The following is a 15,843-nucleotide window of genomic DNA, read 5'->3' as shown; positions in this document are numbered from 1 at the left end:
TTGTTTTTTTCTTTTATAGTTTATTGACATCACACTATAAAACACATTTCTGCACTCAGTAATATATTGCAGTTCTTCCATCTCAGATACACTAATTTCTATATTTTTTTTAGTGATAAAGCAACACAATGGATGAAACTTGTTTTTCAAATATTTTACAAGATATCCCTTAGATAAATCTTGTAAAACATCTCATCTGCCATATCTGTCTTACAGTGGTTCTGCTTATACAAGTGGTTTTGTTTATTAAATGGGAGACTTCTGAAAGAACTTGGTTACATTTATTAGGACTATCAGAGAAAATCAATTTTCTTAATTTTGCAGTGTTGGTCGATCATAAAATTCTAGTACAATTTATTGAAACCTGCAGTTTTAACATGATATGCAATAATTTAAAGAGAGTATGAATACTTTAGAAGGTACTGTGGTCATCAGCTGCTACCATCACTAAATTTATCACCACTTCTGTGGAGAGTGTGACTCAAACAAAATAGATACAATATTTTTTAAAATAAATATGCCTGAATTTAAAGTTGCCTTAAAAACAAGGATTTATGTACATTTCTTAAAAATTCACTTAATTTTAAAGATGTGCTTCTTTTAGATTTGTTCAAAGCCTCTGATAAAATCCTTCATGTCCATTTGCTGCTCATCAGGCGTTCTCATTTCCTCTCTGGGCCTGTGATCTCCTGGTGTCCACATCTGTTATTGTACCTATAAAATTCCCAATCACACTGTTGAAAGATTTTAGCATCGACAACCCGAGTTCATTGCTGGTTTCATTAATGTCTGGATCGTAAGCGCCCATGAGGGGGGTGCACACCTCCACTTCTCCTCTGCCGGCTCGCTCCAAGATGCCCAAAAGCTGACCCCTGGTCTGCTGAAACAAATCTCTGTTGTAGTCCAACAAGACCGCATCTTCAAGAGGATAAGCAACATCCTCAGAGTAGCAATCTCGGGGTGCAGGTACCTCTATGTACCTCAGTTTAGGAAACCCTGTTGTCAGCGTGGAGAACAACCTCCTGAGAGTGACAGAGCTGAGAGGATTTCCCAGAAGCTTTAGCTCCTGTAGTGCCTGGCAGGGAGACAGCGCATTGGTGAAGGTGGTTAGGTGGTCGTCCTTAATGTCGCACTCCTCGAGGACGAGGGTCGTCAATGCTGCAGAGCAGCGACTCAGGAGTTTGTGGAACGCGGTGGAAAAAGAGCTGAAGATGTCATGTCCGCTGAGGTCGAGGTGGACCAGGGATTCACTGTGCAGACTGTTGGCCAGGTAGGTCATGTCCACACGGTTCAGGCAGCAGTTAGCCAGCTCCAAACACTTCAATGGCGTATTGAGAGGGCTGGGGAAGGTAAAAACATAATTCAGGGTTGGGAAAATAGAGTCACAGCCTATCTGACATAGATTTATACGGTCATTAGAGAACACTAAGTAGATTTGTTTGGATAAGCAAATCTAATTCATATCATCAATGTAAAATATTATATAAGAATGACCTTTTGAGTTTGGGAAAACATCTTCATTTGTTTTGTAAATAAGCTTCTTCACGGATCATCTCCACCACTGCTTTTAGACTGTCCAAAGCAGACAGTAGAGAGGAAAGAGTGTAAAACCATTTAGGCAAAGTTCTATCACTTAATTCGAGTGTATTTACTGTTGAGGAGACTTCTAGAGGCAAATATCGACTACTTTCTGTTGGACTATCACATAAATCCTAATTTTAAAATAAAATAGATAATCCAGTAAGGTCAGAAAATGTCAAAACATTGAAGTGGTTTTAGTTCTTTTGCCTGCCTCTGTCCCTGACTGACTTGGAGGTGTCTGTCCTCACTGGCATCATATCCGCAACTTGAACAACAAAATACCATCCATTGTTGAACATTTAAAGCTGCCAACGAATGGGAGAGCTGTTACAAGAAGTGCATACCTTATTTATATTTATAGAAAAAACAAACCTCAGGTGACCTTGTTTGATGGTTGCAGTGGTGGGTTATATGGACTTAAAGTTTTATCACAGAATTTTGTGGCACTATTTTGATATAAGAATAAGACAATAAGAACTATTTATTTCTACTGTTTTAGGTAACTGTGCGGCTGTGGCTGCATGAAACAGTAATCATAACCCCACAAACAAATACTGCTCTTGCAAGTCATTCCCTTGTGTGATATGCTTCTTTAGGAGACCAGTAACATAAAAAAGCATGATTTGTATTACTAAACTGCACATAAGCATTTAGTCATATTTTCAAATGGATTGATAATTATTGATACTATAATTGAACAAACAGCGGAGAAAATATAACAATTGCGAGACTATGAACATTTTGGGGTATTTTTAAACATTGTTTGGAATTTATTGTGACAACGATAAATCAAAATTCTTACAAGAAGAAATGTATCAATAAATGATAAACGATACGATAAAAGCCCACCAGTATAGATAGTTGATGTACTCACCACAGCAATCGGCGAAGATGTCCAGTTAGAGTCGAGAACCCAACATAAAGCTCAGTGAGGTTGCCAAGTTGTGCCAGCAGGTGCCCAATGGTTGCTAGGAGATCATCATCATTAGCACCCAGCCTCCTAATGTCCAGCGCCCCCGCTGGTAGCGCCAGAGACTGCAGCTTGGGAAACTCCACCCTGGACAGCAACACCTCCAGATGTGTGGCCTCCAGGGGAACATTGTGGACCACCTCCAGCTTCTTTATGGACTCAGGCTCTGCCAGACGAAGGACGTAGAAGAGCTGCTTGAGAGCGAGGGAGTCGGCTCTAAAGCTAACAAAGCGAACCTTCAGAGGACAGTAGCGGAGAAGCAGGAAGGCCTGAGCCACCAGCTCGTAGTTTCGGCCTGTCACGAATCCATTCAGAAGGACGTCGATTGATGTTTGAAACGCAGATGGGCTCACGTCACTCGCCTGCATGGCCACCATGGTCTCATAGCACATTTGGGTCAGGAGCTGGGTGCGAGCCCACCGACCCATGGTGGACTTGCATGGACAGGCTTGGTGCTCAGTGTCTTTGAGGGCAGTTAGGTCCACCACATGCAAACTCTTTGCATATGTTCTTGGAGGAGACAGCACATAGTCCTGTAAGGGAATATAATCACAAAGTTATACAAGCAAAAGCATAATTCATCACAAACATCCAAACAATGTAGGGTTTACCTTTAGGCCGGTCAGAACTGCTTGTAGGCAGGTCTGGCAGGTGCAGGAGGTGAGGTCCAGCTCACAGTCAGAGGACCTCCCCAGGAGTCTCTGCATGTTGAGCTCTGGCAGAGGCCACGTCTGGACCAAAGCATGGAGCACCTTGGCCTGCTCATGGAGGTAGCAGGCCTTGAAGAGAAGCGGATAGAGGTTGAAAGACACGCAGCTTAGGTTCCCTAAAGCCGCAGAACCTGTCTGGATGAAGCCCTCAGCTGCAAGGAAGCGCAGGGACTTCATGTTCTCCAAGTGTAGGAGGCGGAAAGTAGAAGAAGAGCGATTTTCCTGATTTCACTGGGTTTTTACTGTGGGACTCATCCAGAATGGGCTTGCTGTGGTTCAGCAGCAGCAATGTGTGGGTTATGGGGGTCTTGTGATAGGTAAGAGCATTGGGGCTATTAATAGAAACAGCTGTCTCATGTCCTTCATCAGGGCACACTGTCTGACTTTCAACAGAGATAAATGGAAACAACATTCAAATGTTGCTGGGAAAATTTCCACTAATACAATTGTTAATTATTTGCCATTGTTTGGTGAATGAAAAATATTTAACATAATCAGTACAATTTCACTTTGGCCCCACTCAGAAACGTGAGTGCTTGAGTTTTTCTTGTCAACTTTGTAGTTAATGTTATGTTCATAATTCAGTGTATTGAACTAACTCTTCATTATATTGTCTTTTAGCTTGTTTCAAGTTCACACTTCTTTTGTACAAAGTGGAGTGTGAAATTATAAAATCTTTATTTTTAACTTCATCTGTTAAATTTATCTCACCATTGTTATATTCTTTCCTTTTACTTTTTGATTCTTCTGTGTTCTCACTCTGAAAAATAAGTGCACAATATAAAATAATGTCACCAAAGAGGAAATATACACGATGAAGCAAGAAATAATCTCTGACCTAAATTTAAACCATAAACTATTTGAATGATTACATATTCATGACATGATGCAAAAGACTGCCTTGAAAAGAAATGTTATGATGCTGGAAGAAATAATTCAATACAGCGACACCAAAAGATATTTGCATTTTTTAAAATTTATACAGCACTACCTACATTGCTTTTTTGTGGTTTTATTAGAAAAACTTTTTTTTAAAAATGAAATAAATTATCCTGATAGTGGTAAGGGATTTCAGGGATACCCAGGTCACATTATTTTACTGAAATTGTGCAGTTTTTTATCTGCACTGTATTGTTAATAGAGGCTAATGTTTCTGGAATTAAAATATCAGAATCCAGGAGGCATTTTTGAATAAATGTAGAGCATCCACTCGCTCCTTTTAATAGAGAAGCAGCAGCTCTACTCTTCAGATAGCAGGCATCATACCATCTGCACAGAAATAAAAAAAAAACATGTTATCTTATCAGTTTGTTTTATGTTCTATAAAAATATAAAGAAACACTGGCACTTTCAAGAAGTATTTTTAATTGTCAAATACAAAAGTATTAATCCAATGTTTCAGCTGTGTAAACAGGTTCCTTAAAATGTAGTTACAAATGGTTCGTCTTAAAATCAGATTGCAACTTGCCTTTAAACTGAAATAAGTTTGTTTTCTCTATAATACATATATACATTCAACTGCTTCAAAGAATCAGCACAAGTCCATATATGAGAAAATCCTATTAACTGGCGATGCTGGCAGACTCTTTAGCAGCCAGCGTAGATGCAGGTCCTATGTGCGTCCAGATGAAGCCTTTTTCGGGACATAGAGGGATTGTGGGAAACGGAGAGCTGCGTGACTTGAAATATTCAGAGGGGGCGTGACACACAAACTCCAAATAGTCCATCTTCCTGGGCAGATCCTCCTCTGGTCCTAATAAAAAGCACAGAACTTAAAACCATGTCAAACAAATCAGAGTAAAATGAGTTAACAGATTGCTTACCGATAATGTATGTCCCTGGATCAAAGTGGTCACTTGGACTGGCCTGAGTGGGGATTAGCCATGTCAGAGCCGCACTCTTCTCACAGTACTGGTCCTGCACAAATCCTCTGATCTGAGCGTAGTACGGCTTCCCATCGTCTTCATCTATGACCCTGATCACATCACCTATCTGGTAATAAACACCCTGTGAACACGAACAAAGTTTCTGGGTTTTAATATGATCCCTTTTAAGTATAAATACTGAAAAAAACAGTGACCACACCATACCTTGTAGAATAAAGATTCTGATGTGATGATTGTCGACACTGATTCTGGAGCTTTGATTGGCTGTAAAGGAGAATAGTCAAGTGTCAAGTACTTGACACTTGAAAATATAAAAATATTGTAAAAATATAAAAATAAAAGGAGCAGTGTACATTTTTGAGTTTGAAAATGTGTCTCCTTCCTTTGCCTTTTGTTGAAACCTTTTTCTCAGAGGCAGGAGCTTTGTACTTGGTGCTTCTCAGACGTGCGGACCTCCTGTGGATTTCCTGCTTGGACTAGAAAAAAAACCAAGAAATTTCAAATATGGAATCTTACTCTCAAAACAGTTGTACTTACCTGACATTGTTTAATTTATAAAACATTAGGGAATCATTCTTTCTTCCAATGGATAAAAAAAACGAACAAACTCTGAAATGTTCCAGGTTCCATTGGTATTACAACGAAACCTGTTGTGGTTTTTGTTTTGGCTAAATGTATTTTATTTTTTCTTTTATATATGACATGAGGTGATACAACACCACTGTCACATTGAGAGTGGCATTCTGTAACCATACATATTCACTTGCAAGCTATTATTCCCATAAAACTTCCCCTAACCCTTAATATTAAAATAAATAAATTACGTAAAATAAATTACGTAAAATATGAGACCATAAGTTGTATCCTAAATAATACGTTTCACATTTACTTTTGTTGAGTGACAAAGCATATATTGTTTACTTCTCTCCATAATCTTATTACAGTGAAAATAAAACGGAAGCCAAAGCGATCTCTGCTCTTCATGTGCTTAACTGCCGCCAGGGGGTGCTATTGGGCGGTTTTGTTGATGCACCACACGAGTCTAATAATATCCATCTGCCGTCATCTCTCTGGTTTCAAAAAGACATGAGAAAATAGACTATAAATACATAAACGTACCACAATTATTTAGGCCGCGCTCAAAGCATCTCTTCGGTGTGACTGACCTGTTTTCCGCCGCCGTTGCTGGGCTGTGTGCTGGCGGAGACGGAGGGTCCAGCAGCTCCGCCGCCGCTGCAGGTCTTTCCGGTGCAGTTATTGCACAGTATTTCACCCTGGGTTCCTTTCTTCCACATTGAGGAAGAGTTCGTCTTACAGACGGAGCAGCACGGTTTCAAACCCAGAGGCATTTTTTTTTACCGCTCACACTGAACAGTGTTCAACAAAAAAAAAAAAAGAGAGATGGAGCTCCTCGATCTGGTGCCCGACAACGGTTTACTATCAAAAGCCTCACCTGTGTAGCTGCCGCAAATCACAGTTCAAATAAAACAATTCAAATAAAAGACGTATAACATCTTAAAATAACCAACGAACAAACCAATTCGGTCTGTTTATGTGTGTCGCTATTATCCTTAGCAGCGGTCCTGCTCTTGTTCTGCGCTTCTTCCTCTGATGTTAAAAATGAAGTTGGGTACAGCGCCACCAACAGGACTGAGACCATGCATCAGTCTTAATTTAATACGCAAAAATAACAACAAAAAATATAAATAAATTTTTTAAAAATCCATCCATCCATTTTCCGGTCACCCTTCTCCCTAACGGGGTCGGGAGATGCTGGTGCCTATCTCCAGCTGCGTTCCGGGCGAGAGGCGGGGTTCACCCTGGACAGGTCGCCAGTCTGTCGCAGAAATTTAAAAAATAAATAAATAAAAGTTTTAGTATTTTTCATAAAACATGAAAAACCCAACTATCTCTTTCTCTTAAAAAATTCATTGGACACAATAAATAATGATAAAAATTATTATCCAGCAAACAGTAACTTGAGTCCAAACAACTTTCTGTGGGTAAAACAGAATACAATAAAGCAGGGCTGGTCCAGTATTGTTCGAGGGCTTAACCAGAAATTCATTTGGTCCCCTCTTCCTGATAAGAACATTCCTTGTACTAACAACATTTTTATAATAATAATAATAATAATAATAACAATAAATTTCGTCTGCATAGTGTTTTTCTAAGTACTCAAAATTGCTTTTCAACAGGTTTGTTGGAATCTGGGAGAGGGGGCCATCAAGTTTAACTTTTTGACTTTAAACTCAGTCGTGCGTGCTGTGGTGGTGCAGGGGGTGGAACACGCCCCACGTTTTAGATATTAGTTCCTCATTACAGTAAAAAAAGTAAAATAAACTAAAATTATAAGATTATCAAAAACTAGAAACAGATTACCGACGTCGTCTGAAATACTTTTTCAGTCTGAGAAAAACATTTTAACTAGTATGTAGTTGTAAAATATTTTTTTCTGCTCCGAACAACAGGAGGAATTTTGATTTACACGTCATATTCAATTGTAATTGGAACCTTCCAGTAGGTGGCGCTAATCCCGGGTAAAGACCGTCAAATGAGAGGAAGAAGACGAAGAAGAAACGAAATGCGTCACGATTCAAAACAGTACTGGAAGTTAACAGCAGAGTGTGTTTGATCCACTTTTAAGAATGTCTCAAACCAATTCAGGAAAAGACAGCCAAGCGTCAGAAGCAAAAAAGGCGATCTCACTACCGATCTCCAGAGTGCGGTTGATCATGAAGAGTTCCCCGGATGTCTCCAGCATCAACCAGGACGCTCTCTTCCTCACCACCAAGGCTACTGTAAGCTGTTGTTACGAGCTAAACTGGAGGTCTTACTAGCAGAGCTGGAATATCAGCGGTTTGTTGGATCGAAGATGTTTGCTTTAGAGTTTTAACTGGAGATTTGTAATTGATTAACCTTGTTGTTGTTGATGATTATAAAGGAGCTGTTTGTGCAGCATCTGGCGCTGACCTCCTTTAACAACCGCTCCCAGACGGACACCAACACCCTGGACTACAGCGACCTGGCTAAAACCGCAGAGGAGAGCGACACTTTCCACTTCCTCACAGGTGAGGAACCTGACTCACCTGAAACTATCAACCTTCAGCTGCTCATAATTGGTGTGTGAATGAGCTTGAAGGATGTTACTGATACTTCAAGGAAAACTGCAGACATAAAATGCGTTTATGGCTTTGTGAAATATTCTACCTTTGGTTCATCACAAGGCATTAAAAATTACATTAATAAAAATATGGATTATTTACATAATCTACATTTAAAGGGTTAAATGGCTGTGTTTGCACATTAGCACTTTTTCTGGTCCTATTACTGAAATATATGAAGTAACATGGACAAACAGTGAATTTATGTCGTGTAACTTTTTTCCCCCTCTCTTTCTCTCTTGTTTTTTACTTAACAGATATTTTGCCAAAAAAAATTCTTGCTCAAGATTATCTGAAGTCTTTGGAACAAATGCAAGATGAAGACAGTGATTTCTGATAAGGAGAGAACTTCTTTTCCAATGTGGACATTTTATCACATGTACTCTGCTGTCATTGAGAGGAAAACTGAGACGGCACATGGACTTAATTACTTTTCAGCTCACTCATGTGGTTCATGTAGAGATTTTAGAAATAAAAAAAGGTGTGAGAATGGGAAACTTGAGTACACCAAAAATATTAAATGATGTCCCTCGGATCAACTTTAACTCACGCAGTCCCAGAAATAACTGCAACCAAATAAAATGTTTTAACACTGCTCCAAAGATAAAGGCTAACAATTTTTTAATCCCCCCTCCCAACACCTAATGTTAGGCAAAGGTTTCTACAAATCTTATCCCAAATTGCTATTAAAACCTTAAACTCCAAGGTGGCTTATTGGGATTTTATGCTAGACCAGCTGAAAGAGGTAGATAATTGTGAAGGGCAAAGATGACATGTGTTTTTCAAAGGGTTTTTGCAAAATGTAATTTGAAAAGTGTGACATTTGTTTGTATTCTGCCAACCTCCCCATGTAAATACTTTATAAAACAAACACTGACTGCATTTACAGCTGCAGGTAAGACTATCAGCTTTACCTTTTGTAGATGATGCTGAAACCTTTGCCCATGTTTCTTCATAAACAGCTCAAGCTCAGTCAGATTGGATTCAGCGTATCTTTGAACATCAATGCATTTTAAGCAGCCTCCAGCTGGTTTTCTTCAGGGCTTGCCCTGTAATTAGCGTCCGTCCGTCTTCCCATCAACGCAAACCAGCTTTTCTGTGTCCACTGAAGAAGAGCATCCCCTCGGCACGATGCTGGCACCCAACGGTGCCAGCATCGTTTCCATTCATCCATTTTCTTACACCCTTGTCCTGAGTGGGGTTGGGAGATGCTGGTGCCTATCTCCAGCTAACGTTCCGGGCGAGAGGCGGGGTACACCCTGAATAGGTTGCCAGTCTGTCGCAGGGCATTGTAGTTTTCTTCAAATGTATTGTTTTTACAAAATATGATGCACTAGAACTGCAAATTTTGGCTAATTATTAAAGTACAATGCACTCAGACTCCAGTGATACATTTTCCCAAGCATCTTTTTAATGCATCATTAAAAGCTTTAGAGGGCAAAAATAGAAATGCAACTTTTTAAATAACTGAGGAAAGAAAAATAAATGTATTCTCCCCACCCCCTGTCAACTAAATGAAGTTCTCATTATCGAGAATCTATATTTGCTATGAACCTAAAGCAGAAAAGACATTGATACTTTCTACCCTTTTTGAAAGTACTGATTTTATATTAGTTTATGCAATCTGGGCATGCTGTTCCAATGTTAGCTCATGTCTCATATTGTACTATTATGCATGGTGATGTGTTCAGGGTCTCCCCATACATAAGGCATTTGGCATATGTGTCAAAAAGTAACATTTTGGTCTCAACTGACCAGAGCAATGTCATATTCCACACCTGGTGATTGTTACACCATGTATGGATTAAGTAAACACAACTTTTTATTTTTTCCTTTCAGTGCTAGTGTGATGAAAGCTGTCCCATGTCAGCTGTGAATCTCATTCGGGTTAGCTGCTCTTAGTAGCTGTAATTAGTAAAGGCGACTAAATACAAATGTATGACACACTTTTCCAAAATCTAAATTACGCACCAATTTATGTCGGTCTGTCTGCCTCATGCAATCCAAATAAAATACTTTGAAGTTTGGGTTTTGTAATCTGAAAAACTGTGAAAAAGGTCCAAGAGGTGTGAAAACTTTCACAGCACTGTGGAGTGTCAAAGAGTTTTGCAGGTTTAGAGTCTTAAATTTGTTTAATTTTTGCACAGGTTGAAGGTGCTTAACGTTTTTCTGGCCACTTCCAGTCATGTACAGATTAACTGCATATGAAGGACGGGTAACTTCCTTCATATGCGTTTATGAAGGAAGTTCATAAACGCATATGAACTTCCTTCATATCCAGAAGGAAGTTCTGCATATGAAGAACTTCATATGCAGATTCTGCATATGAAACCGGATTTGTAACTTAAATCCGGTTCTGCTTCACACATCTGATTACTGATACTGGGTGTTTCCAGTATCTTTGAAATGTATCAAATGTACCTCTATTTGTCAGCAACAACTTTGAACATCTGTTAGTTTAAATAATTCAATATTTCTGAATGTTTACACATCATAATGCTTACTTTTTATTTAGTAATGGATTTATTGTTTAGATTTTAGATTAAAATACATGTCAATGCTGTACTGGGTAACCTTTATGTCATTATAAACACACAAAAAACATAATCTCTCAAGTTTGACAACCTCAGTATATTAGAGTTTTACAAGGTGTTTTATACGACTGTAAAATGTCTATATGGATCATTCGGAGTCGTAAACTGGGACGGCCACATGTGTTCAGTTTATGGGTTTGTACTTTTTTCTGTTCTTTTACTAACGATTTAGATTTCCTTTGTAGACATCGGAATTTATTGTGCATGCACAATTTAAACTCTTGTACCAGATGCTCTTTGAGGAGGCTTTGATTGTTGTCATTGTTGAATGAGTTTGCTGAGTCGAAGGTGTGTGTTGAGCAGAGTCTTCTCTAAAGTAGAAAAGCGGCTCTCCAGGTTGTTTGCCAGGAGCTCTTTATCTTCCATGGCCTCCCTTGTGTTGGTAAGACGCTCCCTTATGCTGTCAGGAGGGGAAAGAAAGAAAATGTAAAAATTAGACTTCTGTATTCCTAAGTTCATACATAATCAAGAAAATTTCTCTTTTCTCCATTCTCTGTTTTTATGGGTGGTTTTTAGCCAGAGCTTCATTTTATTCAGTTTGCCTGGAAATGCAATGAAGTGACTCAAATTTTCCTTGTAAGATGTGAAAACCTTGTTAATTAAGCTCGAGCCTTCACATCTGGTTGTGGACCTGCTTCTGGGTCTGCGGCCTATTTGAATTAGTAAATGTTTCCTTAATAATGCTGTAGTCTCAGTCATCGGACGAAGAAAGCTCAACCTGTTTCAATTGTTAGATTTCAGCGAGCAGGAGATAAAGACAGATGCAGACAGATGAAAACACATTACAAATTCCCCAGCATCACTCATTCAGCAAAAATAAAGCTGGAAAATGTAATTTAAATATGGAAAAACTAAGCGTGCACTTATTGATCTGGATTGAACAGAAGCATGCTACTAATATACTAATAATATATTGCATGTTTTGGTAATTCGAAGTTTATACCTAAGCCTAACTAAAACGCTTCAGCTTGGAGTTCAGAGCTGCATAAATTAACTTAAGTTAAATTGAGTGGACTATAGGAATGACATGATGAAGACTGGTGTGCGTTATCGCCATAGCCTATGGACAACGTGGACAGCCTGTCTTGATGTTTCCCTATTCTTATTTATCTTATTTAGTTAAAAATGTTATAAAAATTAAGCATCTGCAAAACATGCATTTGTGTCTTTGCACCAGGAGATTGTCCAACATTTTGACACTTCCTGGTCCAGAACCGCTCTGCAATCTGGGAGATGTATGCAGGGGAAAAGCTTTAGTTGCTCAACCACGAGGTGAGAAGCATCAACTAACTCGCTCACTCTCTAGTTACCAAGCAACAAGTTGTTGAGTAACGAGTGGCAGTTTAAAATTTTGCCACCGTGCCTCACAATGGTTAAAAATAAAGAACAATGTGCTGGAGTGAAAACTGGGTAAAGCAGGAAAGGTAATAGCACCACTTTGGCAGTATATTAGAGATTTGAAACAAAAAAAACAAGACAATAATTATTGATAAAAACTGATATGAAACTCTTGTATGGTGTTACATGTTTCAGCCATGTTGCCCAACCCTAAGTATAGTTTTGATCTTGTTTTACTTATAGAATATCCACAGTACATTCAAATATCTGCACCAAACTTAAAAAACGAAACAAACATTAAAAGTTGTAATTCTCACAATCAGAATACTTTCTGGTTCTCACCTAGTAAGAATACCCTGCTCCTTCCCCTCTTTCCTTTTCTCCACCAGTGAGACAAACACGTTCTCCATGGTTTGCATTATCTCTGTCACCTTCTGGTGGTCTGACTGGATGCCCTGGACCTCCTCTCTGGCTTGGTGGTTGTAGGAAATCCCTGCTTCCTCCACCCCACTCAGGTCAGACACCGCCTGCAGCGCGGCCCTGTTCTGCAGAACAAGCAGACGGGACCTGGCAAACTCCTCCGGTTCTGCTACAGTTTCCCAGCAGACTGGAGAGGAAGGTGGCAACCAGAAGCGCTGCGTGCAATTGACTGGTTCTTCTGGGGATTCCTTAACAAAGGAACTGTCAGCAGGGAAGTTGTTGAAGAGATGCAGCAGAGAAGATCCAGAACCCATTTCCCAATCCTCGAAGTCAGGTACTCCCGATACTTGTTCCAGTACCACTTCTGATCCTCTGCTTGCATCCTCTGGTTGGGAGCAGACGCCCAGCAGGAGGCAGCAGGAGAAGCAGAGCCAGGCCCTGCTGGCTGTCCACCAGAGCATCTCCAAACTGGATGGAAAAACAAATTCAGCCGTTTCATTTCTGTGGGAATCTTTTAATATTTATTGCATTGTTTATGATTTTGAAGAAAGTCTGAATTTTATGCAGAATTGTTTCCCTTTGCTTGACATGAAGATTAGTTAGAATGTATTGGCAAGTTGTTTCCACAAAATAAAAACATATTAGCAACAGGAATATAAATACACAGAAAACAACCAACTAATAATTTACTTCAATATTTTAATATGAAACATGAATATAATATATAGAGATTGATATATTTTGGGTTATTTTTTGAAACATTTGTTTTCTCTGAAAATTTTAATATGATATAATGATGATAATTTTGGTATGATTAATACCATTTACTAAGAAATTGAATAGGAAAGGGAGAAAAAAGACTTGACCGTTTTTCACATTTCATTGAAAATAAAAGTCAGAGTCTGGAGGAAGAGTGGAAAGGCAGAGAACCATTATTGCTAGAAGTCCAGTGTAATGTTTTCGCAGTCAGTGATGATTTTAGGGGTCATGTCACCTGTTGATGTTGGCTCACTGTGATTCATCAAGTCCAAAGCCAGAATCGTCCTTTTTAAGGAGGAAAGAAAAAGACCCGGGTGTGGCTGGTGAGGTGGAACTCAGTTGTTCTAAAATGTGGCTAATCAGTAATTCATGAGTTCACATTTTTGGTTGGTTTGTATCATTGAAAGGCGATTCTTAATCTGGTTATCTTTGGCTGGTATTAAAGTTTGGTTGTAGAGCTGAAGCATTTAGTTGCATCAGAAAAGCAAAAACAGAAAAGCAATTTAAATTTTAACTGCACTGTGCCTGCACATGCTTTTCAGTTCACATTTTCACATCTAAAATCAATTTTTTACTGATCTTGCATATCAACAGAAAATGTTATGAGTTTCATTAGCTATTAAACATTTTGTTACTTAATCGATTTACTAGAATAAAAATCAATAAACCGATTTATTGAGACACACCTGTAATACATCTACAAAAACTCTTTAGCAACTGCTCTCATGTTTTATTACTATGTAGTTGTGTCAAAATTGTTTTTCTTTAGTAGCTTAGTGGTAGCCAGAAAAAGGGTAGAGAAACAGCAGAAGAAAAAAAAACCCTCTCCACTTCAAACAACTCAAGCAAATAAAAACATATTTCAACTACGACAAGAAGAGCTAGCATTTGTATTGATCTTAAAAGCTCTTACCTTGTAGGAAACAGCAGTGTGAGTGTGTTTGCAGCGGCGCTCCCTTGGAGCCTGAAGCTGTTGGAAAAAATGAGTCGACTTCAGCCTCTGCTATACAGTCAGAAAGGGTTTCCATTGGCTCCATTACAGCAGTCTAGAGCCAAACGCAGCGGAGGAAATGATGAAAAACTTACCTCAAATTAGAGGCTGCGTAATTTCATGTTTACAGCTACAAAAAGCCTGTCTGGAGAAAATGTGTGACAAGTCTTTTTTCTGATACTGACACTGCTAATTGTTCATTTGTGTCTCTTATTTCTTTCGACATAAATTAGATCTTGTATAGAAGGCTAATCTTTGTTTTAGTCTTTGTCTTTTCTCTCTTTCTGACTGTTTTTCTTTGGGAATGAGGGGGATAGAGGTAGTGATGCTCCTGGTATTTATTAGCCCTTTTTATACGTCCTGAACAGGAACAGTTTGGCCCAGTTTCAGAGGACGAGGAATCTGTTCACACCTACAGTTTTAGAAGGAAGTCAAACATTTTAAGGCTGTAAAAACAATAAAAATGTCGAGAAAAAGCTGAAAGATACGTTTACTTGAGCAGGGAATGATGTTGTCCAGTATTTACACTCTGACATAAGCAACGAGGAATGAGATACATTTTGGCAAAAACAACTAAGATTGTTGGAAACGTTTCAGGGTAACATAACAGGAAGGAGAAAACACTATCTTAGGTTGAACAGGAGCAGCTTTAGGTACGGCTCATCTACTTTAATATGTCAAACCTGATATGCACTGAATCATACAGCTTTTGTAGTTCTCCTGTAGCTGAAAAAGAAACTTTGTCAGTTGAAAAATATAACTGTACTGGGTCTTAAGCAGACAAGGATGTCGAAGCATTTCATTTCTGGCTCTCTGTCTCTGCGTGGCAGAAGAACAGCATAGCTCCAAGCCCAAACTAAACAACCACCTTAATAGTGTTTTTGCAAGTCAATCCAAATGTACCCTTTCTATTGAGCTTTTGGAAATGCAATGTATGTCTAAACATGTCGAAACAAAAACAGTTCTTGACAACCACAAATGTTCACCGGGTACCAGATGTACTCGGTCTGGTAAAACAATCGGTGAAGCACAGTCTTCAGTTCTTCTTCTTTGGATTTTGTCACAGACCTGCACAATCCTTCTCCTTCTCCAGCGGAAGGAAAAGGATTTATGGTTGTCAAAACAAAACAAAAAATCTTAAAAGTGTGGCGTGCTTCTACAGGCTTTATTTTACTGTAAATACACACTGTGAGCTTTTACAGCATGACGCTGCCACCGTCACATTTTACCTTTTGAAGATGTGTTCAGGGTTATGTGTTTTGCTACTTTTCCTCCAGAGATTGACTGTGTGTCTATTCTGACCAAAGCACCTTTTTCCCACCTGTTTGCTGAGTCCCCTATATGGCTTTTAGCAAACTATAAATCAAACTTCTTATGGCTTTCTTCTTTGTTATTACTCCAAAAAGGTACAGATGTGTAAAGTATGTTCC

The 15,843-nt window shown here is 39.0% G+C and overlaps 4 protein-coding genes across 4 annotated transcripts; 1 reads left to right on the top strand and 3 right to left on the bottom strand.

The window, feature by feature from the left end:
* Positions 1-22: 22 nt before the first annotated feature.
* lrrc14b (leucine rich repeat containing 14B) lies at positions 23-3,560 on the bottom strand. The gene is made up of 3 exons (XM_055053877.1): positions 3,163-3,560; positions 2,456-3,084; positions 23-1,340 (listed from the first exon to the last, which is right to left on the bottom strand). The coding sequence occupies exons 1-3, from the start codon at positions 3,436-3,438 to the stop codon at positions 653-655; spliced, it is 1,593 nt and encodes a 530-aa protein (XP_054909852.1). The 5' UTR covers positions 3,439-3,560; the 3' UTR covers positions 23-652.
* A 1,055-nt stretch (positions 3,561-4,615) lies between these two features.
* On the bottom strand, positions 4,616-6,748 carry gatad1 (GATA zinc finger domain containing 1). Its single transcript, XM_055053866.1, has 5 exons — positions 6,314-6,748; positions 5,501-5,623; positions 5,352-5,411; positions 5,085-5,268; positions 4,616-5,014 (listed from the first exon to the last, which is right to left on the bottom strand). Exons 1-5 carry the CDS (start codon positions 6,494-6,496, stop codon positions 4,824-4,826), a joined length of 741 nt encoding a protein of 246 aa, XP_054909841.1. The 5' UTR covers positions 6,497-6,748; the 3' UTR covers positions 4,616-4,823.
* A 956-nt stretch (positions 6,749-7,704) lies between these two features.
* chrac1 (chromatin accessibility complex subunit 1) lies at positions 7,705-8,906 on the top strand. Its single transcript, XM_055054075.1, has 3 exons — positions 7,705-7,948; positions 8,092-8,218; positions 8,569-8,906. The coding sequence occupies exons 1-3, from the start codon at positions 7,796-7,798 to the stop codon at positions 8,646-8,648; spliced, it is 360 nt and encodes a 119-aa protein (XP_054910050.1). The 5' UTR covers positions 7,705-7,795; the 3' UTR covers positions 8,649-8,906.
* An 838-nt stretch (positions 8,907-9,744) lies between these two features.
* si:ch211-57n23.1 (uncharacterized) lies at positions 9,745-14,413 on the bottom strand. Its single transcript, XM_055054074.1, has 3 exons — positions 14,336-14,413; positions 12,586-13,131; positions 9,745-11,305 (listed from the first exon to the last, which is right to left on the bottom strand). The coding sequence occupies exons 2-3, from the start codon at positions 13,122-13,124 to the stop codon at positions 11,164-11,166; spliced, it is 681 nt and encodes a 226-aa protein (XP_054910049.1). The 5' UTR covers positions 13,125-13,131; positions 14,336-14,413; the 3' UTR covers positions 9,745-11,163.
* Between the last annotated feature and the right edge of the window lie 1,430 nt (positions 14,414-15,843).

Source organism: Poeciliopsis prolifica, unplaced genomic scaffold (assembly GCF_027474105.1).
Source record: "Poeciliopsis prolifica strain line A6 unplaced genomic scaffold, Auburn_PproV2 SCAFFOLD038, whole genome shotgun sequence".
NCBI classification, from domain to species: domain Eukaryota; kingdom Metazoa; phylum Chordata; class Actinopteri; order Cyprinodontiformes; family Poeciliidae; genus Poeciliopsis; species Poeciliopsis prolifica.
This window is presented reverse-complemented; position numbering and strand designations above follow the sequence as displayed.

Excerpts from the sequence above, each read along its gene's own strand:
- chrac1 (XM_055054075.1), top strand. The coding sequence starts at position 7,796 with ATGTCTCAAACCAATTCAGGAAAAGACAGCCAAGCGTCAGAAGCAAAA. Across the intron at positions 7,949-8,091 it reads TCCTCACCACCAAGGCTACT|GAGCTGTTTGTGCAGCATCT; the intron begins GTAAGCTGTTGT and ends ATGATTATAAAG. Across the intron at positions 8,219-8,568 it reads CACTTTCCACTTCCTCACAG|ATATTTTGCCAAAAAAAATT; the intron begins GTGAGGAACCTG and ends TTTACTTAACAG.
- lrrc14b (XM_055053877.1), bottom strand. The coding sequence starts at position 3,438 with ATGAAGTCCCTGCGCTTCCTTGCAGCTGAGGGCTTCATCCAGACAGGT. Across the intron at positions 3,085-3,162 it reads CAGTTCTGACCGGCCTAAAG|GACTATGTGCTGTCTCCTCC; the intron begins GTAAACCCTACA and ends ATTCCCTTACAG. Across the intron at positions 1,341-2,455 it reads CATCTTCGCCGATTGCTGTG|CCCTCTCAATACGCCATTGA; the intron begins GTGAGTACATCA and ends TACCTTCCCCAG.
- gatad1 (XM_055053866.1), bottom strand. The coding sequence starts at position 6,496 with ATGCCTCTGGGTTTGAAACCGTGCTGCTCCGTCTGTAAGACGAACTCT. Across the intron at positions 5,624-6,313 it reads GCAACGGCGGCGGAAAACAG|TCCAAGCAGGAAATCCACAG; the intron begins GTCAGTCACACC and ends TTTTTTTTCTAG. Across the intron at positions 5,269-5,351 it reads CAGAATCTTTATTCTACAAG|GGTGTTTATTACCAGATAGG; the intron begins GTATGGTGTGGT and ends TCGTGTTCACAG.
- si:ch211-57n23.1 (XM_055054074.1), bottom strand. The coding sequence starts at position 13,124 with ATGCTCTGGTGGACAGCCAGCAGGGCCTGGCTCTGCTTCTCCTGCTGC. Across the intron at positions 11,306-12,585 it reads GAGCAGGGTATTCTTACTAG|CATAAGGGAGCGTCTTACCA; the intron begins GTGAGAACCAGA and ends CCCTCCTGACAG.